A 24,411-nucleotide genomic window follows, 5' to 3' on the forward strand; every position below is an offset into this window, starting at 1 on the left:
GGTTTTCAATGGCTGATTTTTCAGAAGTACATTGCCAGGTCTTTCTTCTGAGGTGCCTCTGGGTGGACTCGAACCTCCAACCTTTTGGTCAGCAGCCAAGTGCATTAACCATTTGCAACACATGTAAAGCGCTCAGTATATGCTATTATTAGTCTCATCTTCTCCAATCCACCTCCACACAGCAGCCAGAAACAATCTGACCAGGTAAATCCTGCTTAAACCTCCTCAGTGGCTCCCACCTTCCTCAGGAGAAGCCCCAACACTCAAGCCACAGGCTCCACTGATCCATCCTCCTTTCAGGTCATAAATATCCGTTCTTTCTTGACTACGCCTGACATATCTTGCCTCTAAGCCTTTGCTTAGGCTCTTTTCAATGCCTAACATTCTCTGCCCCATCTCCTCGTCAAAGTCCTGATTTTTCAAGCCCCAACTTCAATGCTGCCTCCTCCAAGAAGCCTTCCCAGCACTCTCCCAGCATAACCCTCCCTCCCCTGTATGCCCAGTCCATCGCATCTTAGGGACAGGCATTTGCTCCCTGTGTCTCACACATTTTAGAATTACAAGTTCAGCTCAGTCTGGCACTCAGCAGGGGCTCCACAGAACCCAGCAGAATTCCAGCATTCCCAGTCTTCTGAAAGTTAACTCCTCAGCAGAGGGTGGGCTGGCACTGGGTGTATCCAGAGTCCCTGGGATCAGTAAGATGAGGTGAGCTCTCCACTTACCTAAATTCCTGCAATTGCTCCTAAGTGCCCCTCCTTTGGATCTGGGGTCAGGACAGGGGGCCAGAGGTAAGCCAAGGGAGCTCCCCAAGGCAGCTGAGGGCAGGAGATGGCTCCAGGCTAAGTTAGCCAAAGCCCTGTCCACCTTCTCTCTGATGACTAAAAGCATAAGTGGTCCTAGTGGCCTCTGGGGGTCAGGAAGGGTGGCGTGGAGGACAAGGCCAACTCCCCCCACCACCACTTCCCTCCTGCCCTGGAGTTGAGGCCCTTGTTCCAGCCTCTGCTCTGCCAGGGTAGGCAGTGACTTTGGGCCAAACCCTCCCATCTAAGGGGCCTTCTTGGTCAAAGGAAAGAGCTTTTTCAGCTCCAGCATGTAAATGCTGACTCTGTGGAATCAAGGGGCAGAGGATCAGGGGACAGGAGGACTCAGAGGTCCAACTGCACTGCGTGGGGGTGGAGATTTTTACTACTTTGAGCACATTATTGCCTGCCCACTCCCCACCGCCACTCCACATAGGCCCACAACCAGAGAAGAGAAAAGGAGAATGAGTTTATTGAAAACTATATACAGTTGGTCCAGCCTCTACACAGGCTGCAACCTGGGCTGGTCCCTCCCACATCTCAGGCAGTGTCTCAGCCCCTGACGGTGGCAGCTGGGTCCAGGGCACAGACTCCCTTGGGAGGTTTGGTAGCCAGACCCTACCAAGAATCTTCGTCTGTGAGGTGGCAGGTAGGGGAGAGGGATCCCTGCTCTGACTTAGTCACAGCCTGGGGAGCACTATTCTGAAACTTGGGCCCAAGAGAACCCAGCTAGGCTGTCCAGAAGTCCTGGCTGCTCCTCTCATAGGAGGCCTTCTGGACATGGAGGCAAACAGCCTCCCTACCACCCACCCCATGGGTTTCATGAGGCTTGGCCTGAGGATATCAGTCACCCTCCCTCCCAACACTGACTCAGGGTGCAGGGCCCTGGAGCACTCCACGAGCAGAAGACCTGGGGTTAAGAGGTGAGTGCTGGGGAGGCCATGGCTCAGGGCCCAGGTCCAGAGCCTCCTGGGGCAGGGGGCAGTTTGGGGGTCAGGGTGTCCCACTGTAGGAATAGTCAGCTTTATTGTGCATCACCAGCCGGTCATCCACGAAGTAGAAGCTGTCAGACTGTGTTTCATATGGGTGACGGATCATATCACTGACTGCAAGAGAGGCCCGGCCAGGCCGGGTAAAGGTCAGGAGCCTGAGCCAGGCCAATGAAAGGAGCTTTAGGACCGGGGCGGGGCGGGAAGGATAAGCTGAATGACCCCAGAGGGCTCCCCCAGCCTCTCTGAGCCCCAGTTTCCCTACAGGTGACACGGGAATGGTGACCAGGGCATTCGGTGTCACCAGACACAAAAGAGACTCAGGGTGGGAGGAAACGGGGGGGTCAACCCATATGTACCCCCAACCCATCAGCTCGGTCTGCGCCCACCCCACGCTCATGAGGCCCTGCCCACGCACTCAGCTCCTCCGAGAGCGGGGGGAAGTCGTAGATGTGCTCGCAGGTGTTCTTGCTGCTGGGGATGCAGAAGCCAAAGTGGAAGTCAAAGCTTTTGAGCAGCTGGTTGCGGAAGTAGTGCCTCTCGATCATGCGGAAGTTGTTGACCGGCTTGTCTCCCACTGTGAACTCCACCCTGAGCAAGACAAGGGGACAGGGCTGAGCCCGGCCTGGAAGTCAGCAAGCAGGGCTCAGGATAGTCGGCCCTTCAGGGAGGCTCAGGAAGACTCAGGAACGGCTCGCTCCCACCCTCACCCTGGCCCCCAGCCCAGGCCCCCAGCCCAGTGACTCACGTGGCTCCCACCTGCCTCAGGCGGAGGAAGGCAGGCGTGAACTGGTAGCGGACAAAGCGCCCAGCATTGGGGTCCAGGTCCCGTCGGTTGATGGGCAACCGCTCTGCAATGTACCCCAGCTGGGGCTCAGTGGGTTCAGGCTGGGGCCCTTGCCCACCCAGGGGTCCCCCCCCAGGGCTGCTATCTGTTTATATTTTTTGAAATCTCCCCAGGAGATTCTGATGCATAGCAAGGGTTCAGAACCACTGGCGGAACAGCCCTTTCACCTAGAAAGGTCAGCTAGTCACCAGTTTCCACAGTGGCTCCCAGGGCCACAGGGAGAACAGAAGCCTGAGGCCCCTGGGATTGCCATTCCCAGGGAGGCCTGCAGGGGGCAGGCCAGCAGGGACTGAAGGGGCAGGGCTGTTCTCCGAAGATGCCAACCTCAGACAGATGAGAAGAAAAAGGGGACCCACCCCCAGGCAGAGGTCTCCTTGCCTGGAGACCCCCAAGAATGCTAGAGTACAAACCCCTGCTCTGCTCTGACTGCCCTGTGGCCTCAAGTTTCCCTGGGTAGCCTCTTCTATCAATTGCCTACCTCCCACCCCAATGGCCCACCCAGCCCATTCACCTGAGGCTGGGGGCTTCTTGATTTCAAAGAGGACAGTGCCTGAGTCCATGTCCCGAATCTTGAACCTGACGAAGTCGATCTTGTAGATATTCTCCTCAGGGGAGCACAGGTAGTCTAGGGGAGGCAGGCGACTGAGCAAGGAAGGAGCCTGCCCAGAAGCCCCTCCTGCCAGCTCAGCTTCTGGGGGACCCCTGACTAGCTACCACTTTCTCTGACCCCTAGGGGTATTGCCTTCCAGGAGGGAATTAAGAAGCTGCCCTGGGGAAACCCCCGACTCAGTGTGGGAGAGATATGAGTCTGCCACTGGGATCTTATGGGGAACCAACAGTCCCATCCTAGTGGCCTTTGGGGGTCAGGGAGGGGCAGGGCAGAGATGGGTAGAGGACACAGCCACCTTCCCCACATCTTCCCTCCCATCCTGGTGTTGAAGGTCCTTACTCCAGCCTCTGCCCTGCCAGGGCTGGCTGGGGGGCTTTGGGCCAAATGGGTCTCAATCTGATGTGGATCCCCCAGCACAAATGGGAAGACACAGACCTGCCTTGGGAACCTGACTCTGAAGGGGTGACACAGTTCTGCCTTGGGAGAGAGACAGTCCTTCTCTGGAGGACCCTCCAGCCCCACTCATGGCTGCCCCTCGCACTACATGTGGATGTGTCAGGCAAGGGCTGATCTTGAGGGAACTTTCCCTGATGTGGGTGGTTCTGGGGCAGATGAACAACCCTTTCCCTGGTCCTCTTCACTCCCCCAGTCCCCGCCTCTCCCCATAAGCAGCTTATGCAAGCCCAGCTCCCTTAAGCAGCTTAGCCAAAGCTCTGCTGACTCAGGCCCAGAGCCTGGGATATTGGGGGAAAGGGGGCCAACTTTGCTCCCATTCTCTGTTGACCTCCAAATAGGAGGAAGTCTTATCAAACAGAGGGAACCCCCCTTGAAGATCATCTATGCAGCCTTGGCTCTGAGCCAGTCCCCATAGAGAAGAGTACTCCCCCACCCCATAGCTAGGCCAGGAAGTGGGCGTGGCAGGTGTGGCGAGGAGTGTGGATGAGGGTAAGGGGAGTTCTCAGGTCCAGAAAGGGAACCAAGAGCTGTGGTTGGGCCCTGCTGAAGAATTCTGGGAATAGGCCAGTCCTGCCCTGACCATCACTGCTCTTGCAGCAGCAACTGGAAGCGCTTGGAGAGGCCCTGGCAACAAATAGGGAGAGGCAGAGAGGTGCAGTGGGGGGCGCAGTGAGTTCAGCCCGCACAGCACCACATCCTCCCCTAGAGGCCCGGAAATCACCCCCCAGGCCCCTGGGCCACCTCCTATTCCTCTGGGGCAGGAAGAGGAAGTGAATATAAAGTCATTCTCTCTTTCCCAGCCTGCCTCTTCCCCAAGCCTGGGGTAGCTCCCTCCAGGAAGCCCTCCTGGCAGCCATCTGTCACCTTGGGGCCCAGCAGGGACTACACAAGGCTTGAGGAGGGGCCTGAGCCCTGGCCTGTCCACCACAGCCCAAGAGGAGAAAGGAGGGGAATAGCAGTGGGCAGTCCCTATCCCCAGCCTGTGCACACCTTGTCATCACAGAAAGCACTAGCCCAAAGATGTAGAAAGAAGGCACCGGGCAGAGGGAGAGGAGGTAGCAAAGCTGAGAACTGGATCCTAGTCACCCAGCTCCCAGCCCCTGGTAAGGCCCTCTCTTCTTCCCCACTCTCCAGCTTCTAGGGCCTCTCCTCTCACTTGTAACAACTTCTTGCAGTCTGACTCAGTCTCTCCGACTGCAAACTCAATCTATCAACCCCTTCATCCTTACAGGAAGTGAGGAGCGGGGGATGCCCATAGCTGAGAACAGCGTAGCCACTCCCTCCCTTCTGCCAGGGAAGGATGAGGCCTGGCACTCAGGGTCAGGCTAGAACAAGAGGGAAGCGGGGCTCAGAGCACAACTCCTCTCTTCCCTTCAGCCACAAATAGTTTCCTAAGCTGGATTCAGGGCCCGATAATCCAGGAACAGCAAGCCTCAGACCTGTGTGATTAGGGTCAGAAGGGACCAGGCAGGGAGTGCCAGGGCAGACAGCCCTAGAACCCTGTTTTCAATTCTGCAGAGGGGAGAGCTCCCATGAATCCCTTCCCCTACTTACAGATGCCCTGTCTCTATGGGCTATGAATTTCCTTCACAAGAGGAGACGCACGGTACATGGGACGTGGATTGGGAGCTCCCTGTAGTTACAAAGAACTCAGGCAGGCCAAGCAGGTCAGCATGAGCTCCTGACATTCTGTGAAGAAGTTGTGCCCCAGAAATAAGCTGAACCCTAAATGCTGCTGTTGCCAACTACAGCTCAATTGGCATCAACATCAACCTGGTTCAGACCCCCTCCCTCCACCAGTGCCCGCTTGAGCAAGGGAGCTCAGCCCTCCAGGGGCCCAGCCAAGAACGGCTGCTGCCTGGCTCAGAGAGGAGGGAAGAGCTGGACCCCCAGAGACCTAGCTGCACAGGCCCAGGCCCGTCATCATGGTCCCCTCCACAGCTCTGTCTGGGAGCCCTAGGCTCTGCTGTTTCTGCAGCTCCAGGGCTCAGGTCCCCATGCCTGTTCCCCACCCCCATAGAAAGAGCCCCAACCGTTGCTGTCGCAGAGGGAGCCAGAGCAGGCAGCTGATGAATGAAGCCAAGGTGGAGAGCTACTGCCTCCCCAAATGCCTCTCGTTCTTCCAGACTCTGCCACGTCCTCCTTCATGAAGTCCCCTAGCCCTTGTCCCTTGTCCATGGTGACCTCCTGAATGCCTGAATGCCCAGTTTGCCTCCAGCCATGAACAGCCTGTGTGGTACCCTCAGTACTGTTGACAAAAGAGCCCTATTTACAAAGCAGTGTGTCAGGCACTGTGTAAAGTCAGAAGGTTAATTTTATCTTCGCAATAACCCTATGAGGTAGATGTTATTAAACCCATCTTACAGATGAAGAATATGCTCAGAGAGGTGAGGTTACTTGTCCAAGGTCACACAGCCAACTATGTGACAAAGCTGGGACTCAAATCCAGCCAGTTTGGCTCAGAAACTCTTAACCACAGTGGAGAATAGGTCTCCATTGATTGGAGTCCTGCAGCACTGAAGGAGTACAGATCCTGGCCCAGGCTCGCCAGCATTAACCCACTCCTGTCAGGACCCAGAGCCAACCCATTGAGGCTTCCCATTCAGTTTCTTTTCCGGGGTGGGGGATGGCCCCAGTCTTCCTGGGGGGGGGGGTCCAGGGTGACAGCATTAATGGTCAGGAAGACCTCAGTAGTCTTGAGTCCACCTAAGCAGCTCAGTCTCCACCTAGCCTCCAGGGGCAGGGGCTGAGGACAGGCTACACTCACTCCACTCCTCATCAGTGCAGAGCCAGGCCTCAAGGGGCTTTGAGGACTCCGCGGGGAAGGGGCCATAGTTGCAGCTGCTGCCCGACCTTCACCATGGGAAAGGGAATGAACCCGTCCCCCAAAATAATATATCTCAAAAGGGAGAGGAGGGGTACCCAGGGAGATCAAAGAAAGGGGGGCCATGGAGACCTCAGGCTTGGACGCAGGAGGGAGGGAAGCAAACGTAGAAGAGGTGGCCAAGAAGGGGGAGGGAATGCGGGGAGAGAGCCGGGAAGGGGGGGCGGGGGCCGGGCCCCGCGCAATGAGAGGGGCCCCCTTCTCGCTCTTGCTCCCTGCAGCCGGCGGGCAGCGCTCCTCGCCGGTGCTCACCGCCCGTGATCCGCTGTAGTCCCAGCACGTCCTCCGGCCCGATCGGCTGCTTCCTCCGCAGTGGCCCCGGCCTGGGCCCCGGGTCTGCCTCCGGCTCCGACTCGGACCCGGATTCGGATTCCGCTTGCGACTTCGGCTCAGGTTTGGGCTCCACGCTCGGGCCTGAGGCCCCTAGAGCGGGCTCCGCCCCCGTCCCGGCCCCGTCGCCGCCCTTCTTCACCTTCATGGCCTCGCCTGCTGCCGCCGCCGCCGCCGCCGCCGCCTGAGCCAGCTGGAGCCGGGAGAAGGGTGAGCGGCCGCAGCCCCGCCCCGGCCGGGGCCCCAGGTACCGCTCCGCCCCGGCCCCCCGGCCCTTCCTCTGGGCTGGGTCCGGCACTGACTCCGCCCACGCGCAGGGCCCACCGGGGTCGGGAGTCTGGGGACCGCCCACCAGGGCTCTCATCCCCGCTAGGGTGAGGGCTGGCCCTGGGCTTCATTCATTTTCTGGAAGGTAATTCAGGGAGGTACTGCCTACCTCTCCTTCCACGCTGCGCTCCAGTCCCTGTGCCCTTCTCACTGCCCTTACAGTCCTCAAGCGAATTCCAGCCTTGGAGTCTTTGCCCAGGGTGTTCTCCCCCTATATGACCTCTTCTTGTCCTTTTGGTCTCACCTTAAATGTCAAAGGCCATACCTCACATCCAAACTAAAGTACACCCCCCTCGCCCCCAATCATTAACCAATTAGTTCATTTTTTTCTAATACATAACTGAAACTATTTTTATTTGCTCAGTCTCTTCCCCCTCAAAGACCAGCTAAGCCAAAGCGGACTGTTTTGTTCCCTATTATGGCCCCAGCACCTAGCAGAAGCCCACTGAGGCCTGTGCTCAATAACTTTTCCTTTGTTGAATGAACTAGTACCTGAGGGCTTTCACTGGTATAAGCTATTCTCTCAGTTCCCTGCTAAAAAGCAGACGTAGCTGCTAACAGCCTTGTTGGGCAACCCAGGACACCCAGACGGACAACGGCCCAGGTGTCGGGCCACCAGAGCCCTACAGGACAGAGGGGCAGGAAGGGCACATGGCCAGATAGAGGCAAGGCGGACCTGTGAGCCCAGGAAGATAGATGCCAGAAAACGATTACTTACACGTAAATGAAGAATTAAAAGTATAGCCATACTTCATATCATTTCAATTCATATTCAACCAATGTTTATTGAGAGCCTAGTAGATGCCAGACACTTTCACATGATTTATCACATCTAATCTGCACAACAACCTTGTTAAGGGAGGTGTCATTAGTGCCATTTTAACAAATGAGGGAGCTCACTAGATGATAAATGCAGAAGCAAGGAATTCAGGCCTTTTTGATTTCAACTCTGGAACCTTCTCCACTGTACCATACTGCCCAAGCCTCTGCCACACACAGCACCAAGTCCTGAGCTGCTGCCTTCTGGACTCCTGTCTGTCTGGCTGTACCCAACAGGCGCAGCAAGCCAGGAAGGAGAGGCGTAAGGGAGGAGCCCCCGAGTGACCTGTGCCTGGGCCCCTTCCAGCAAAGCAGTGCTGGGGCTCTCCCTGAGGGGTTAGAGAAAACTGTGCAGGGTGGAAGGATCCAACCAGGGCTTTCCCTCATGCTGCCTTCTCGGTAACAAGAGGAGTGTGCTATGTTGAGAAACAGGGTAGAAGTACAAGCTGTCCTTGCCCCAGCTGGAGGTAGTCAGGTATCTTCAAGTTCAGGTCAGATAAGGAGACCGAGGTGATGCTACTATGACACTCCGGAGAGTATGAGGAGTGGGGAGGCAGGGAGACCTGAGCCCGGGGAATGGAAAGGGAAGATGAATCCATCTTGGAGTATTGCACTTCGGTTGCTGGAAAGGCAACAGAGGCTGGAAACAGGTCATTCGCAGCAGGCCCGATTTATGTGCCTCTCAATCTAACACCTCCCATCCTGGCCTGAAAAGAAGGGCTCCTATTGAGATTCTGCCCTGCTCAGTCTATCTTCTCAGGCTTCTTCCAGGACTTGCGGGTCTCCAGAAAGATCTTGAACAGGGATAGGAGGATGGGCACGGCCATAGGCAGGAAGAGTGGGATGTAGATGGCAAACTTCTGGTCATCAGGAAAATACAGGAGGTGGAGGAGTGAGGGGTCAAAAAAGGCACGTTCTGAGGACGTCACAGCTTCCTGGCTGGCAAGGAAGGCAGAGGCCAGGTGTCCAGTGGCCAACTCCTCTGCTGCCTTCTGGACTGCAGCTACTGCCCTGTAAACCTAGGAAGGAGAGAGAGGGTTAAAATAAGTCCTAGGCATGGTGGGGAAGGGGCTGGCCTTTAACCTACCTTTGGCCTACCAGGGAGTTTGCCTGGAGTTCACCCAGGATAAATGGAGGTCAGTATAAAAGGGCTATGTGTGTATTTCTTAGGGTCTGCTTGAAACCTCTCATTCCCATTTGGACTCCTGAGGCTGGCACTGCCCTCTAGAGGAAGCCTGGGGCACTCAAGGATGGCATGCTCACACACACCCTGGACCTCAGATGGCTCTCTCCGGTTGCACCATATACTTTGGCCCTCACTGACCTCTCCAGTTCTAGGCCACAGAATCCGTCTCTGCCCACGTACCTCAGATGCCACATCATCCTTGATGACAATGTTGCTGATCTTGCCCAGAAGCTGGGCCAGGGACGTGAGGGTGGTCATAGCCGTGGCCAGGTTCTCCACTGACCGAGCCCAGAGCAGCCGGTCCAGCTCCCAGCTCATTAGCCCTTCACTCTTAGGCCCCGAAAACAGGCATTTGGGAGGCAGGTGGGGCTGAGCAATCCCAAAGAGCAGTCTGTAGGAACAGCCAAGTAAGATCAAGGTGGCTGAGACCAGAAGGTGGGAGAAGATGGCTAAGATTCCTGGATTATCTGCCCTAAGTCAATGACTTCAATCTTACCCTGAACCATAGGGGTTGTGGGGAAGTGTCTCAGAGTCTTGAAGAGTGAGCAACACCACCAAGCAATCCAGAGCCCCAAACCCTGCTTTCCCCAGAGTGTTTCCACTTTCACCTGTTTCTATATTGGCCATCCAAGACCTTGTTTGAAGAAAGCTTCCAGGGCTAAAAAACTTCTGATAACACCAACTGAGTTTAACCCCCTCACCCTTCCTTACCCTCTCTTTGGACAAATGGGGCCACTGGGACTTAAGAGTTAAGGGATGATCCAGGACCATCTTTAACAAAAAGGTATGTGTGCTATGCCTCTCGTCCTATACCCATGCCAGCCAGACATTGCTAATCAATCAGAAGAATACTCTTTTTCTGATGCGGCCAGACACACAGGACTTCAGGCAGCCACTCTCATAATCAATCAATTAGTGCAATGAATTAATAGCTGTTTTCTTAAGCACAACTAATCATGCCTCATGGACCTGACATTCATGTCTACCTTTCTTAAATTGGGTTTTGCAAGCAACCAGACCTACTTAGAAAAAGGATGAAGCAATTCTTGGAAAGCTTTCTTGGCTTCCTGGTGGCTCTAGGCATAGCCCAGGTATCCCTGGCAAGGGAGATTTCATTCTGATTGCAATCCCCCTCTAGAGCCAAGGAGACTGTGGTCAGTCTCTCAGTGGCCATGCCCTCCGAATGGAACACCCAGGGCCTCACCGCAGCTGAGCCAGGAACACCTCCATCACTTGTACCATGTCCACCTCGACTTTCACCGGCAGCCCCGAGGCATTGTAGGCTGTGGGGTCAACGTTGTATACCTGAAAGGGGGAAGGAGATCACCATAACACTACATCAGGACTATGCACAGCTCTTCCCTAGGCACTCTGGAGGTCATGAGAGAAAATGAAAACACAGTCTCTGTTCTTTGGAAGCTATAAAACTGATGGCATAGCTAATACTTTTTGAGTAAGTGCTTGGTTGCTAAGCAAAAATGGCATCCCACTGGCAGCTTCGAGGGAGAAAAACCTGGCAATCTGCTCCCATAAAGATTTATAGCCTAAGAAACCTCATGGGACAGTTCTACTCTGTTCTATAGGGTCGCTATGAGTCAGAATCAACTTGACAGCATACAACAACTACTATTAGGAATTTACATAAAGTACCTCAATTATTCCCTCAAACGTCCTGTCAAATACATTTTTTAAATCTTATTTTATAGTTCTAAGCTATGAGAAACTCCCAGGCTAAAAGGGAGGCAAAGCTCCTAACCTTGCAAGACTCCCACAAATAGGGCCAGGACCTAAGATGTTCACAGAATAGTCCTAAATAAGTGCAAACTGCCAAGTGCAAAAGGGTCATATTGGCCATCAATCAGCACTGGCAAACACAAGAGAGTGGTGCTGGCAGAGGGAGGACAGGAGCACACAGCACCCTTGCCTCCTTGGTGCCTGCCTCTCCCACAGACTAGGCCACAGAGGACACCTGAGGCAACAGAAAGAACGGTCTCAGGGATCATCTGTCTATCCCTGAAGCTTGGGCACTGGGGTCTGCAGTGTGATTGTTACCATAATGCCTCCCCAGCGGGGACTGTGGAAGGCGTTGGTGGCCACTGGAGTCCCATCCTTGTCCTGAATGTAGAGCGGGGAGTGGGCAAGCTCAGGCACGTACAGTAGAAAGTTGAGCACAGGGTAGAGGGAAGCAGCGCTGGACCCTGTGGGACAGAGAGAAGAGCAGATCGAACACCAAACACACCAGACCAAGACCTTAGCTCCAAGCCAGCCTCTAACTCACTGGTCACCCACCCTGGGCCTCAGTTTCCCCAACTAATACTCTCTGGGATATCCTCCAGTCTTGGGTTTCTGTGGTGTAGGACCTCTCAGTATTTTCCCAAGATGTGCCAGATGGATGGAGTGTGGTCCTAAGTCCCAAAATGCCCCTGGAATCTTCTTTAAGAGACCCCCTTTGCTCTCTTGGCCACTGCCACACTGTACCCACATTATTATACCTAGTTTTAAGCACAGGTATGAATCTGATCTCAAGTCAGTTCTCTGCTTAATTTTTTTTAAAGTCTACCCATTAATATCAAACTCCATAATGTGGTCCTTATTGAACAGTCTGGTATTTGCTGCTTGCCTTGCCAGCATCATCATTTCAGCCACGCTAAACTACTCTGTGCTCACTGAATGCCTATGCTGTCTGACTCGTCTGCATCTAAGCTCATAGCTCCCTTGACCTGCAACATCCTTCTATGGAGAAGGAACTTGCTAAGTGCTGCCCCTCACATACCCCTGGTCCACAATGGCCTGCCTCTGGTGCCAGAAATTCCACCATCAGTGATATACCCACTTTGGTTTGCCTGCATGACAATTCTTGGTCACACCTACCCTTCCTAGGCTCTACCCCAAAAATGAAAAACTGTAATCCTGGCTTCAAGGTTCCTCAACCTCAATCAGCAGAGCCGTCAATTCAAATTCAGTCTCCATGTACTTTTGCTGTTGTCTGTCTTTCCTACCCATTAGCTCATCTTTCCTACCCATTAGCCCGTCTTTCCTAGATGGCTTTCAGGGATGGAGACCCAGCATATCTATCTACAAAAAGTGCTGGGAATCATGTTTAATAAATGCTTCTGGATATGAGGGATGGAGATATCAACAGAGCATTACGAAAAAGGGGCCTTAATCCCAGCACTTCCCCACCCCTCAGAGCAACCCAGCCTGGAAACCATCGCTATATACAACCCTCTTCCAACCCCAGGCTAGGCCCTGAGTCCCTCCCTGGCCTGGCAGAAGAGCCCTCAAATCAGCTCACCCAGCCTCGACTCCACAGGATTGATGACATGGGGGAGGCTGTGAGCAGCCAGGTAGTAACTGGAGGAAGCTGGGTCAAAGCGGGGGTTGACTCCCAACACTGCATAGTAAAGGATCTGTGGAGCAAATGAGGGGGGGAGGATTATTTTGTTTATTGAATTATATTCTACTTTGTCCCTCCCAAAAAAAAAGATTTGAGGTGGCTTAAAAAGATAAAATTAGTACCAGGCATAATATAAAAAACAATCATAGGGCTGAGAGAAAATAACTGTAGGGAAAACAAACAATGAAGCCATGGGTAAAGTTAATATACACTAGATATACCCTTTGAAAACCAAGTATTTCACCAAGCTTCCTACCAGCCTAATCAAAGAGGGAAACAAAGAGCAACATATCCCAATGTTCATAAGATAAAATCAAGCCAGTTATTCAGGTCTCCCACTACCAAGACCTGATAAAAATTTCTCCCACAGGTTTTCACTAAAAGGACACTGTATGATATAAACAGCAACATTCTTTGCAGTATCTTTATTGTAGCTTCATTAACATATTTCAGGAAGTTTTTTTAAAAATAACATTCCTGAAGGATGGCTGATGGCATAACACCAAGACACAAGTGGCAAAAAGAGTTCTAGAGAGAGCCATCCGGAAGCTGGCTAGTTAACAAGCACTCACGGGACTCCCGCAAGTTGGGCATCAAGAAGGGAAAGTAAAGACACTAGAAGCTGCCCTCAAGACACAGACACAGTCACCCACACAGACCAGTGTCTCCCCTCATGATGCTGACACACACAGGAAATTTCTAGCAAATCAGCAAGCTCCAAGAGATGGAGGTATAGGCTGTACTTATAAACACTAAATATGTAGGGACTTTGAAAAAAATGGTGCAACCAGGAGGAAAACTCCTCACCTTGCTCCCCAGTCTCACCTGAGAGTCCACAGAGAAGTTGCCGGCAGCACTGAGGGCATTCAGGAAGGGCTGCACATAGCGCTGGACAGCCCCCTCAATGTCCCAGTGGACGTCATGGGACTTGGGGTCTGGGTTGAGTAAACTGAAGGTGATCTCATAGCCTATAGAACAGGAGTCAAGGAAATCAGAAGGCTCCTGGGGATCAAGGAACAGAGGTAGACTATACCCCTGGCTGAGGTGAACTTGTTTTTCTCTGGACTGGGGCTGGTTGCCACCAGGGACCCAAAGGGAGGATAAAACTAGTGCTTTAAGAAAAAGTTGAGACTGGAGAATAAAGGAGTAAGGGTTTTGTGTGTGAATTCCCCTCTGTCTCACTGCCACCACATGATTTATTCCCTCTCCCTTCCCATGGTGAAGCCCAGTCACCCTACCCAAGCTGGACTTGAGAGGCCGCCTCTTCTCAGAGCTCCACTTGTCCTCTGGAAGGCGGTCAGCCAGGGCACCAGCTAGCACATCCTCAGTCAAAGACATGGCCTGGGCTACTTGGATTATGCGGCGGCCAATGATGTTAAAGGCCTCCCGGTGCATCAGGCCCCGTACAACTGCGGTTCTCTTGGGCCCAATGTAGCTCATTGTGTCCTGTGAGGGGTGAGCAAAGGACAGGATGCCCATGACTCACACAGCTAAGGGAAGAAAGCAGAAGAGCATTCTGGCTCCAGTCTTTAAGAATCTGGCCTTTTGCCACTGACCAACAGGCCTGCACCTCTCTTTAGATTGACAGTGGGTTATTATCTCGGCATTGCTAAACTATGGATATGTGTGAGTGTCTTCATTAGTTTCAGGACAGTTTCCTTCTGTTTTCTAGTAGACAAGGGTCCAGACAGCATCCACCTCTTCAGGGGCTGGTAAAATGGAGAACTGGAAATTCAGGGACAGCATGCTGGGCAAGAAAAGCAGAATAAACTACTAGAAAGTCTGATTAAAAAATGACACATGGCAAAGAGGCAAGACAAGAAGGTTCACAGCAGCATTGTTTCTAGTACCAAAAAACTGGACCCAACTCAAATGTCCATTAGCAACAGAATGGATATATTGTCATATGTTTATACAACAAAACATTAGACAAAAGTGAAAATGAAAGCACTCGATTCAACTATACCTATCATCACGAATGATTCTCTCAAACATGATGTTGAACATAAACAAAAGGTACAGAAGAACAAGTGCTATATTATACCATTTAGATAAAGTTCAAAAACATGTAAAATTAGATATGCTGTTTAGAGATACAGCGTATGTAATAAAATGCTACAGAAAGTCAAGAAAATGATACACACAATAAGGTCACCTTGGGCTGAAAGGGCAGGGAGTGTAACTAGGAGGGGCACGGGGCTCCAACTATATTTCTATAATGTAGTCTGCAAGCTGTGGGGGGTACAAAGATACTCATTCAAGTTATCTTTTCATTTTACAAGAATTAAATATTTCATTATGAAAGAAAATGGTACATGGTAGAGCTCCCACCTAGCCTTCTGTTCATAAAGTGAGAAGGTCCACGCATTGCCTGTATTATCATCACAATTCACTCAAACCCGCTTCCTTCTTTTTAATCGTACTGATTTCTTTTCCCTCCAACTTTAACTTGTCATCGGTGCTTTAACCATATACACGAGCTTGGTCTAGGATTTAGAAAGACTCAGTCAATGAATAAATCCCTGTTTGGATTCTTTTTGTAAAGATTTGGAGAATTTTCTGTAGTGAATGGAACAAATGAGCAGCAATACTGCAAGAAGGAGGCTGACCCAGGAGAGGATGAGCTGAAGGGATAAAGCAATGCCATGGCCTCTCTGCTTGCCCTACCTGCGGAAGAAGAGAGGAGTGTTCAGAGATCACGTACACAGTCAGGGAGCCCTCTGGTTGCTCCTGTGGCTCAGCTAACATGGCTTCTGCCTCTGGAGACAAGAGCAGATGGTGTAGCAGGAGGAAAAACACCATCCCATCTCCACCGGCCCTCTACGGAGTATCTAGGCCACCCCTCTAGCTCCCACTCACACCCGGCTGACCAAACCACTTGACCTCTCTGGCCCTCAGTGACCCAAGCTGAAACACAAAGTGTCTCATTCCCAGCTTTCCCAGAGACACACTGGAGGTAAGCCAAGGTATGAAAATTACACACTCAAAAAAAAAAAAAAGGAAAACCACACTCAAGAGATCACATGAAAAGGGATTCATGTTACAAAGATGCCCTCCCCATACCTTGCACACTGCTCAACGATAGGGCCTCCTCCTCGTGGTCTAGAGCCCTCCGGTAAGCCTTCTGGAAACGGCATTTGATTTTCATTTTGTCTGGGAGGGAGAGGAAGAAGCATGATGGGAAGGGCAAGTCTCAGATCTCTGCCCATCGCCCCCAGCCCTAACACTGCCCAGTGTGAGAACAGCAAGATGACTGCAGAGAAAGATCAAGACGCTCCAGCCAACTCTAATGATTTCTGCATGGATGGTATCAAACACACGGCACTCCACTTCTTCCATCTGCCCCAGCTCCCGCCTCTCTGCCTGTGTACACGCTGTAGTATCCTCCAACTGTGAGATCTACTACTATAATCATTACAGTAATGGCTTCAAGTGCTGCCCCACCCCTGCCCCAAAACGCCAAGGAAGTTCAATAAACATACCTGATAAAAACAAAGGTGCACACTGAATGACAAAATACTAAATACGGTTCCGTTAAAGTCAGTAAAAAACAGAACAAAAAACAAGGATGCCTGCTATCGCCTCTATTATTACTTTCTATTATTTGATACTGTTCTTTCTAAAGATCCAAACCGAAGAAAAAGACTTACAAATACTTGAAAGAAAAAGACAAAATGGCCATTTTTGAAGACAGTATATTTTCTTGGAAAATTAAGAAGTAACCATCTGAAAAGCTATTAGAACTAGTAGCAACAGTTCAGTAAGATGACCAGATACGAGAATACACACAAATCAATAACCTTCTGATAAATATTCAATTAGAAAAATAGTAATTTTTAAAAATCCCAATCGTAGCAACAATAAAAATTATAAAAGTGCCCAAGAATAAAAGTACAAAATCATAATAAGAAAATGCGAGAACTTTACTTAAGTCAGAATTGACTCGACGGCACCGGGTTTACTGAAGAACATAAAAAAAGACCCCGGTAAGATGGAAAAAGCATACAAGTCTCTTGCAGAGAACGACTAAATATTGTAAGGATGTCAATTCTCCCCAAGTTAATCTATACATGTAAGGTGATTCCAAAGGGATTTTTTTTTCCTGGAACTTGACAAGCTGAACTAAATATTTAATGGGAAAGTTCTTCCTTCCTTATAGAAGAAATCCAAGCCATATAAGTGGAAGACAGAATTAGAAAATTATCATTTTTGCAACCACTAATGAAAGAGATTTCAGGATCAATGGATCAGATCAATGGATTGGATGAAAGGTTGATGGGGAACATTAAAATATAGAGATCAGGCTGACAATACCTGAACTCATCAAATAATTTTTGCATCATCAAAAGTGAACAAAACCAAAAACCAAACCCATTGCCATCAAGTGGATTCCAACTCATAGTGAACCTATAGGACAGAGCAGAGCTGCCCCACAAGGTTTCCAAGGCTGTAATCTTTACAAAAGAAGACTACCGTTATCTTTCTCCCTCAGCTGGTGGCTGGTCGGTTCAAGCTGAGTTAGCAGCTGAGTGCTTCAATCACTGCGCACACTACCAGGGATCTCACCTGTATTCCTACTCATCCTTTAAATAGCTGGCTTAAAAGTTACATCTCTCAGTCTTCTCGCCTTTCTTTCCTCCCAGTTAAATCTGTTTCTTAAATGCTATCGCTGGTTCTTGTATGCTTCTGTAATTTCTTTAGCTAAGTGTCCTTCTCCCCTACCTATGAACTTCTTGAAACAATTATCTACTTTATTTTTCCCTGAATTCCTGGTACCTAAGAAAAAGCACCTAATATTCTGTGAAGTGTTTAACGTTAAACTGAAAAGGACCTGTATTCAAACCCAATTTAATTTCAAAATCTATGTTCTTTCCACTATATCCCCCTTCCTCCCCTATTCTCTGATAAGCATCAACTGCTTCTGATAAGGCACCAGAACTATTTTATGAATAAAATCTCCGCCTTAATGACAGACAGTGAATTTAGTGTTCTTCTAACCAAACATACTCTTCCTTCAGACAGAGCTTTTACCAGTAAGTTTCTAACTACCTTTATGGGACACCCAGGTTCCTTCCCCAACCCACCTCTGGTCTGAGCTCAGGCCGGAAGGGCAGTCCTGGCCCCCCAGAACTCACATTTCAGCGGGATCTCTCTCTCATGCACAACGGTGAAGGGCAGCTTCTCCAGGTCATCCACGGGCACTGACTCCCGGGCAAACACGACAGTGACAGGCACCATGAGCCGCAGCTGCGGGAAGGGGCGTCAGGGACGTCCGCTGAGTCTCCACCTTGACAGTGGGCTGTCCCCCAGTCCTCCCCTAAGGAGTCTCACCTGCAGGGCATTCAGTCCATTGATCTGGGAGTAGGGCAATGAGGCGCGGTAGGTCTCCGTGGTCTTCCACCAGAGTGGCAGCCCCAACACGATGGCCACAGCAGCGAAGAAGAGAGCGGCGCGCTTGCCCCGGACCACCTCTAGGGACACGGGGGACCGACTAAGGCGTAGGGGTCGAGCTCGGAGGCCAGGCCCAGCCCCAACGGGGAGGAGGCCGGGCAACCGGGGCCCAGAGGCCCTCGGCCCGCTTCAGTAGGGATGTCCGCCCGAGGGGCCTCAACTCTGAAGGGACCCCTGTCTGAGACCCCTGCCCCATGTCTGCGGGGTCACCATCCCCACCCCCGCATTCCTCCCTGGGCGTCCAAGAAACACCACGCGAGTCCCACCGCACCTATATCTGTGGCGGCGGCCCCTGCGGCCGCCATGCTCGCTTCCGGCTGCTCAAGCCGCCGAGGGGCGGTGCTGCACGTGCCTCCTCCAATCGGAAGCCCCGTAGGGAGGGGGCGGGACCACGGCAACGACGGCTCCGCTAGAGAGTGGCACTCCAAACTGCCAGGCGGGAGAAAGCCGGCGGCGTGGGCGGGGTCTGCATGGAGCCTCGCTGGGAATTCGAAAGGAGGGTACAAGGGCAAGGAGAGGCGAGTGACGGCGTTGCTGGGGGCACCTGATTAAGCTCCAGCTTTCAAAAAAAAAATTTTTTTTCTTGTAGAACACATTCCGAGTCCCCAGGGATTAAGAACGTAAATTCTGCAGTCGTTAAATACTAGCTAGGCGACCAAGGAGCAAATTACTTCGCAACTCTGAGCCTGTTTTCTCGTGTTAAATGGTGAGAGCATTCGTGTAAAGACCCTCAAGGCACTCAAATGTCAACTACTACCATCACTGTTTATCATCCCCTTCATAGCGCTGCCTCTTCTGGGAGCCCTATCCTCACCCTCAAACACGGAGGTGGCAAGCTACTAACTCTTAGCAAAATTGGCTCACTCAGTGCAGTGTTTTAATTCACCTTGTATTCCTTTTCAACTTGTAAAACTTCAGACACTTAAAAATCTTGAAAATTCATAAGAACACAGACTTTGAATCCTGATCACTTGAGTTCAAATCCTAGCTTCACCACTTAATACCTGAGTAATCTTGAGTGAGTTAATTAACTGCTGTAACTGTTCCCTCATGTTAAAATAGGGACAATAGTACTTACTTTACAGGATTGTTGTATTAAACGAGTTAGTATACGTAGAGTGACTAGAACCGGGCCTGGCAAGAGCACGTAAAAAGTGCTATCTCTGTTAGCTATTTTTGTTATAAGGTCAGGCCTACATTCCCACTTTGCAATAATTAACTGGGTGAAGCGTAGCTTTCAGTTCACACAACACACCCAGCATGTTCCCACATCTCTTTATCTTACTAGTCTGCTCATGCAGATTCAGGTGCTCAGCCTGCCTCACACTCCAGCCAACTGGTCAAAGTTCAGCACGAGGCCCTACCAAGTCTGCCCTTGCTCAGAACCCCAAACTGTCCCCCTCTGTGCCTTTTCCCCAAATGGGAGTGGGCTATAGCACTTCGCAATTTCCTAGGTACCCTGCCCAGCGTAGCAGCCCCCAGAAGCCCAGGTGATTCTGTTGCGGCTTCCCCTAGCTGAATGTTTCAGGCCCCAGCAGGGCTCAACACAGATGAGATATAAGAGACTTCCACCCCCTCTTCTCCCAGCTTGTCCTGCTGCCTCCTTGTTTGGGGCCTTGCACACAATCTGCCTTCAGGAGTTGCTCTGGTCTTGCCTCACTCCATCCTTCTGCAGCTGCAGCCTAGTGCCCCTGATGTGGCAGTCCTCGGAAGACTTGCAACCCTTCACACTGCCCCACTCCAGCCTTAGGTAACAGCAGGCAAGAGACTAAGCTGGTGATAATGAATGGGTGTGCCCCTCCCCCATAAACCTGAAGCCCTCCAACTCAAAACTGATCCTGTCTACCACCACCATCAGAGGGCCCAGAGACAGAATCAGCAAAGGTCAGCAACTGGGAGGTGGCAATTTGACGCGGAAAACAGACAGACAGAGTAGCATGTTTGCTACCATTTATTTGCTATGTGGTATGTATTCAGCATGAATCAGGGCTAGTGTCCTACCCTCTGGTCCCAGAAGAGGAGAGGCAAGAAGGAAAGCCCAAGGAGAAGCTACCCCATCGTGGGGAAATTGTAGGGGGTTACAGAGGCACACAGAAGACCCAGGCATCCCGCTCTGACTTCTAGCAAGTCCTCCTGCCCTCAGTCATCAGGGGCTTCCCATCCTATGGTCCCAGGTGCAACATGGGAGAGGGGAGGGAAGAAGATAAAATGGAGAACTTGGCACTGAATGGAGGCCCTCTGCTCTGCATGGCTACTTGGCCCGGGCCATAACTACAGGCAAAATCGGGTGCATGTGGCCAGGTCAAGGACTGTGGTGTGGAATGGGTGCTCAGTAGGCATGGTTGGCAATGTAGAGGGACTGTGCTGCGGCTCCTCCATCTTCTCCGCTACCTTCATACTTGCCCTGAGCTGCAAGCCCATTCACCTGTAAGATTGGAGAGAGAGAGGGGAGGTATGTAAGGGAGATCAGCTGGACTCAGGCTGAGCCAGCTCACAGGTGCCAAACCTTCCCAGGCTGTAGTCTGTGGGTGCTGCCCCCTGCTAGGCTACACGCCACCACTGCCACCCCCTTATCACCACCTCTAGCTCCCAACCTCAGCCCGCTTGATGAATTCCTCAGTGGCAGCCCCAGCATTGTCCTGCTGCCCTCGCCAGGCATTGAGTGCAGAGGCCTGCAGGGCACGCCCATAGGAGAAGGTGAGGGCCCAGGGTCGGGGAAGGGGGCAACGGTTGATGGCATTGAGGTTGAGCGATGCCTCCTCTTCACTCTGACCCCCAGACAAGAAGGTCACACCTAGGGTGGAGGAGAGAAGACAAACTGGTCATTCCCTATTTTTCCAGGGCAAGAGACCCTTGAAGGCCACAAGAACCTGAAGATGGGCCTTAGGGATAGAAGCAGGGTGATACCTGGGACAGCTGGGGGCACAGTGCGACGCAAGGCAGTGACGGTCGCCATGGCGATCTCCTCTGGGGTATACTTGATGGGACAGGCATGGCCAGGGGTCACCATGTTGGGCTTCAGTAGGGTCCCCTCCAGGTAAACATGATGGTCACTCAGGGCTTTGTACACAGCAGCCAGGACCTGGGGATCAGAAGGGATTTCTAAGGTTCTGGGTCCCTTACGGGTCCACTTACTGCTCTATAGTCCTTATCCAGGGGGTGGAGGGGTGGGCATAGATTGTGAGGGCTCAGTACAGGCTCAGACCCACAGGCCTGTTCTGGAATCAAGTAAAAAGAATCTTTGGAAAAGTGTACCTGGATCTGAGCCAGGAACTATGGGGAACAGGCTGCCCTGTCAAGCTGTCCCTGTGGTATGTGCCCAGGTGAGGACTCACCTTCTCTGTAACATACTGGCAACGTTTGAGGTCATGGTCTCCATCAGGCAGGATTTCAGGTTCCACAATAGGCACAATACCATTCTGCAGGTAAGAGCAGAGTGGCTTGGGAGGGGCAGTAGGTAGGACGGGAGAAAGCCCTATAACCTTCTCCCCACCAGGCACAGGACACCCATCTAATCACCCCCCCCACACACACCTGCTGGCAGATGCTGGCATAGCGGGCCAGCACGTTGGCATTCTCCAGAATGGCAAGTGCTGAGGGCGTGCGCTCAGTGATTTTCAGTACACAGCGCCACTTGGCGAAGTCGGCGCCATCCTTCTTGTACTGGGCACAGCGTTCTGAGAGCCCATCCAGCCCTGTAGACACAATGCCAGCCTCATCACTCTGCCCCTCTTTTGCTTGCATCAACCTTCCAGCACTCCTGTGGTCCTGAAGCCCACCCACCCTGTACCTTGAGTGGTGGTTTCTCCATCAGTCCCAGCTAGAGGCACCACACCCTTGTCAACCTGTAGGGGATACACATGCAGAGAGCTGAACCCAAGCAGGATCCCCCTTGCCGACCCTCCCACAGATACCTATTTCCGCATCCAACCCCTACCCAGGGCCAGTGGCTGCACCTTGATGCCCACGACGATGCCCTTATCCTGGATTGTACGGACAAAGGGGATGCCGTTATCATCTTTCTGGTAGAGTGTCTCATGGAAGAAGATGACACCTCCAATGCACTTCTTCACTCGGTCATCGGCACTAAACAGGACCTGGCGGTACAGCCGGCGGTTCTCCTCTGTGTTCTCTACCCCAATTTGGCTCAGCCGTTTGGCCATGCTACCTGGAGACAAACAAGGAGGGGCAGCAAGGCCATCCCCAGGGCTCTCTGAACACCTTTACCCCACCTAGCCACAGGCCTCCACCTACCTACAGACTCATCTGCAGCCAGAATGCCTTTGCCTGGAGCCACAATCCGGAGGGCAATGTCAGACAACTCCTTCTTCTGCTCAGGAGAAAGTGCTGGGTACGAGTTGGGCATGGTGACAGCTCTCTGGAATGGAGACAAGACCCATACCTCCTCTACTTCCTCTCCTGGCCAGATGGGCCAAATGGCTTGCCCCCACCCCCCACCCCCAGCATGGGGCTGGGAACATGGCAGCAGTCCTTGGCATGGGTCCCAGGCATCAAAGTGGCACCACTCTGACAGCTAGCGGGCTTAGAGCCCTAGTTCTCACATCTCCTTTTTTCCCTGGTGGGCACCCTTCCCAGCCCCAGCAAAAGATTCAGGGGGGAGGGGAAGCGAGCAGCCCTAAAACTACAGGTCTTATGAAACTGCTGCCCAGTCAAGGATGCCAACCCTTCTCCCTCTGAATTCAGTTCTTCCCTGAGATAGGCATAAACCCTGGCCTTTCTAATTTCTCCTTTCTCATCCTCAGTAGGGCGCCTAAGGAAACTGCACTCACTTCCAAGGCTTCAGAAGGAGGCATAAGTACTACGCATCATCTCCCACCCCTTCCCTCAGCTTCTGGAGGAAAACGTTGGGACGAAGGGGGCAGGTAGGGAGTAGGGGTGGCACAAAGGACAGCCATAGGCTTCCAGAACCTCTCCTCTTCCATACCCCAAATTTCCTATGCCTACTGCCTACTCACCACCCCATTGCCAGAGGCTGGCCCCAGTGGGCTGCACAAGTGTTTCAGGGAAGATGGCCAGTAGGTCAGCTAGGTTAGTATGGGAAGACTGGGGGAAGTGACACCACCAGGCCACCCCCAGTGCCCAGAAGCACTTGCCCTGTGTGGAGGGAGGGATGGGAAATAGGGAGCACTTCAATTTCCCAGAACTCAGACACCCAGAGGGGAGACAGGGGCAGAGGCTTGGGGCTGAAAGGAATGAGTTGAGAGCCTGAGAAAGGGAGGGAGAGAGATGGATCCAGGGCAGAGGGGAGACTCTGGGGAGGTGATGGTGACACGGACTAACCAGTCAGGGGGAAGGACCTGGGTGCGGGGTGCGGGGAGAGATGACGACAGAGGAGGTGAGAGAACTGGAGAGGGACCCTAGCCTAGGAGGGAGCAGACGGAGATTAAAATGGTCTGGATGGGAGAGACTTACCCCAAGGAAAAATCTAGGAAGCAGAGGAGGACTGGGATTAGGAAAGCTGAGCTCCAGGTGGGAGAACTAAGAGGAAGGGGGAGTGGAAGAAGCCGGGAGAGGCAGAGCTGAGAGCTATGGAGGTTTTAGTCCGCAGGAAGGAGTGAGGATGTAAGGAGAGAGCTGACAAGACACATCCAGGGGCCCCAAGGAGAAGGGCAAGGATGACAAGAACCAGGGAAGGGAAGCGGAGATGCTGAGCAGCTCCGTCTCTCCCCTCCCCCGGGGCCTCACCTGTGCCCAGCGAGTTCGCCGCGGCAGCCACAGGAACGGCTTGCGTTCTGGTAGGCGACAGCTGTGGCTCCAGCCCCGGCTCTGGTAAATACGGCTGCGGATGCCGCAGAGCTACGTGACTCCCCCGGGGGGCGGGGTCAGCAGCTCCTCTCTTGGCCACGCCTCCTCTCAGGACTGGAGTTCGCGGCCAGGCCACGCCCACGGGGGCGGGGCGAAGAGGTGGAGTGACTAGCCTGCCAGGACCTTGGAGACTGTGTTAAGGACGGAGCCCCCCTCCCACCCCGGTGGGGCCCTGGTGGTAGGAAATGGGCTTGCCCTCATTTCTGCCACAATCACTTTTCCCATGTGCCAGGTGCCATGCCGGCTCTTGGGGATAAACCCGGTCCTGTCAAGGAGTAAGTGAACCTGAACCTTTACCACAGATGGGGTAGGTGGGAGTGGCACCAGCAAAGTGCCAGAGGTCAGAGCTGGGAGTAATGACCTAAGTTTTGGTCCTCACCCCTGATTCACCAGGTCCTAGCCCAGGAGGGTAGGGGAGGTAGGAGAATGAAGCCTTTTCTCTTTCCTCCTGACCCTGAGCCAGGAACAAGCAGTCCAGTGCCCAGACTA

At 52.4% G+C, this 24,411-nt stretch overlaps 3 protein-coding genes across 3 annotated transcripts; all 3 read right to left on the reverse strand.

Annotated features, from left to right (window-relative positions):
• Nucleotides 1–1,249: 1,249 nt before the first annotated feature.
• On the reverse strand, nucleotides 1,250–7,072 carry UNC119 (unc-119 lipid binding chaperone). Its single transcript, XM_003416904.4, has 5 exons — nucleotides 6,839–7,072; nucleotides 3,148–3,261; nucleotides 2,538–2,640; nucleotides 2,208–2,380; nucleotides 1,250–1,906 (listed from the first exon to the last, which is right to left on the reverse strand). Exons 1-5 carry the CDS (start codon nucleotides 7,062–7,064, stop codon nucleotides 1,794–1,796), a joined length of 729 nt encoding a protein of 242 aa, XP_003416952.1. The 5' UTR covers nucleotides 7,065–7,072; the 3' UTR covers nucleotides 1,250–1,793.
• A 925-nt stretch (nucleotides 7,073–7,997) lies between these two features.
• On the reverse strand, nucleotides 7,998–18,444 carry PIGS (phosphatidylinositol glycan anchor biosynthesis class S). Its single transcript, XM_003416949.4, has 12 exons — nucleotides 18,368–18,444; nucleotides 17,977–18,116; nucleotides 17,781–17,892; nucleotides 15,709–15,798; nucleotides 15,313–15,404; nucleotides 13,884–14,091; nucleotides 13,471–13,613; nucleotides 12,544–12,658; nucleotides 11,301–11,446; nucleotides 10,453–10,553; nucleotides 9,429–9,639; nucleotides 7,998–9,081 (listed from the first exon to the last, which is right to left on the reverse strand). The coding sequence occupies exons 1-12, from the start codon at nucleotides 18,399–18,401 to the stop codon at nucleotides 8,806–8,808; spliced, it is 1,668 nt and encodes a 555-aa protein (XP_003416997.1). The 5' UTR covers nucleotides 18,402–18,444; the 3' UTR covers nucleotides 7,998–8,805.
• A 1,590-nt stretch (nucleotides 18,445–20,034) lies between these two features.
• ALDOC (aldolase, fructose-bisphosphate C) lies at nucleotides 20,035–23,905 on the reverse strand. The gene is made up of 9 exons (XM_064271471.1): nucleotides 23,803–23,905; nucleotides 22,347–22,474; nucleotides 22,053–22,260; nucleotides 21,887–21,941; nucleotides 21,631–21,791; nucleotides 21,432–21,515; nucleotides 21,004–21,178; nucleotides 20,691–20,890; nucleotides 20,035–20,521 (listed from the first exon to the last, which is right to left on the reverse strand). The coding sequence occupies exons 2-9, from the start codon at nucleotides 22,460–22,462 to the stop codon at nucleotides 20,426–20,428; spliced, it is 1,095 nt and encodes a 364-aa protein (XP_064127541.1). The 5' UTR covers nucleotides 22,463–22,474; nucleotides 23,803–23,905; the 3' UTR covers nucleotides 20,035–20,425.
• Between the last annotated feature and the right edge of the window lie 506 nt (nucleotides 23,906–24,411).

The sequence above is a fragment of the Loxodonta africana genome, chromosome 18 (assembly GCF_030014295.1).
Source record: "Loxodonta africana isolate mLoxAfr1 chromosome 18, mLoxAfr1.hap2, whole genome shotgun sequence".
NCBI lineage: Eukaryota > Metazoa > Chordata > Mammalia > Proboscidea > Elephantidae > Loxodonta > Loxodonta africana.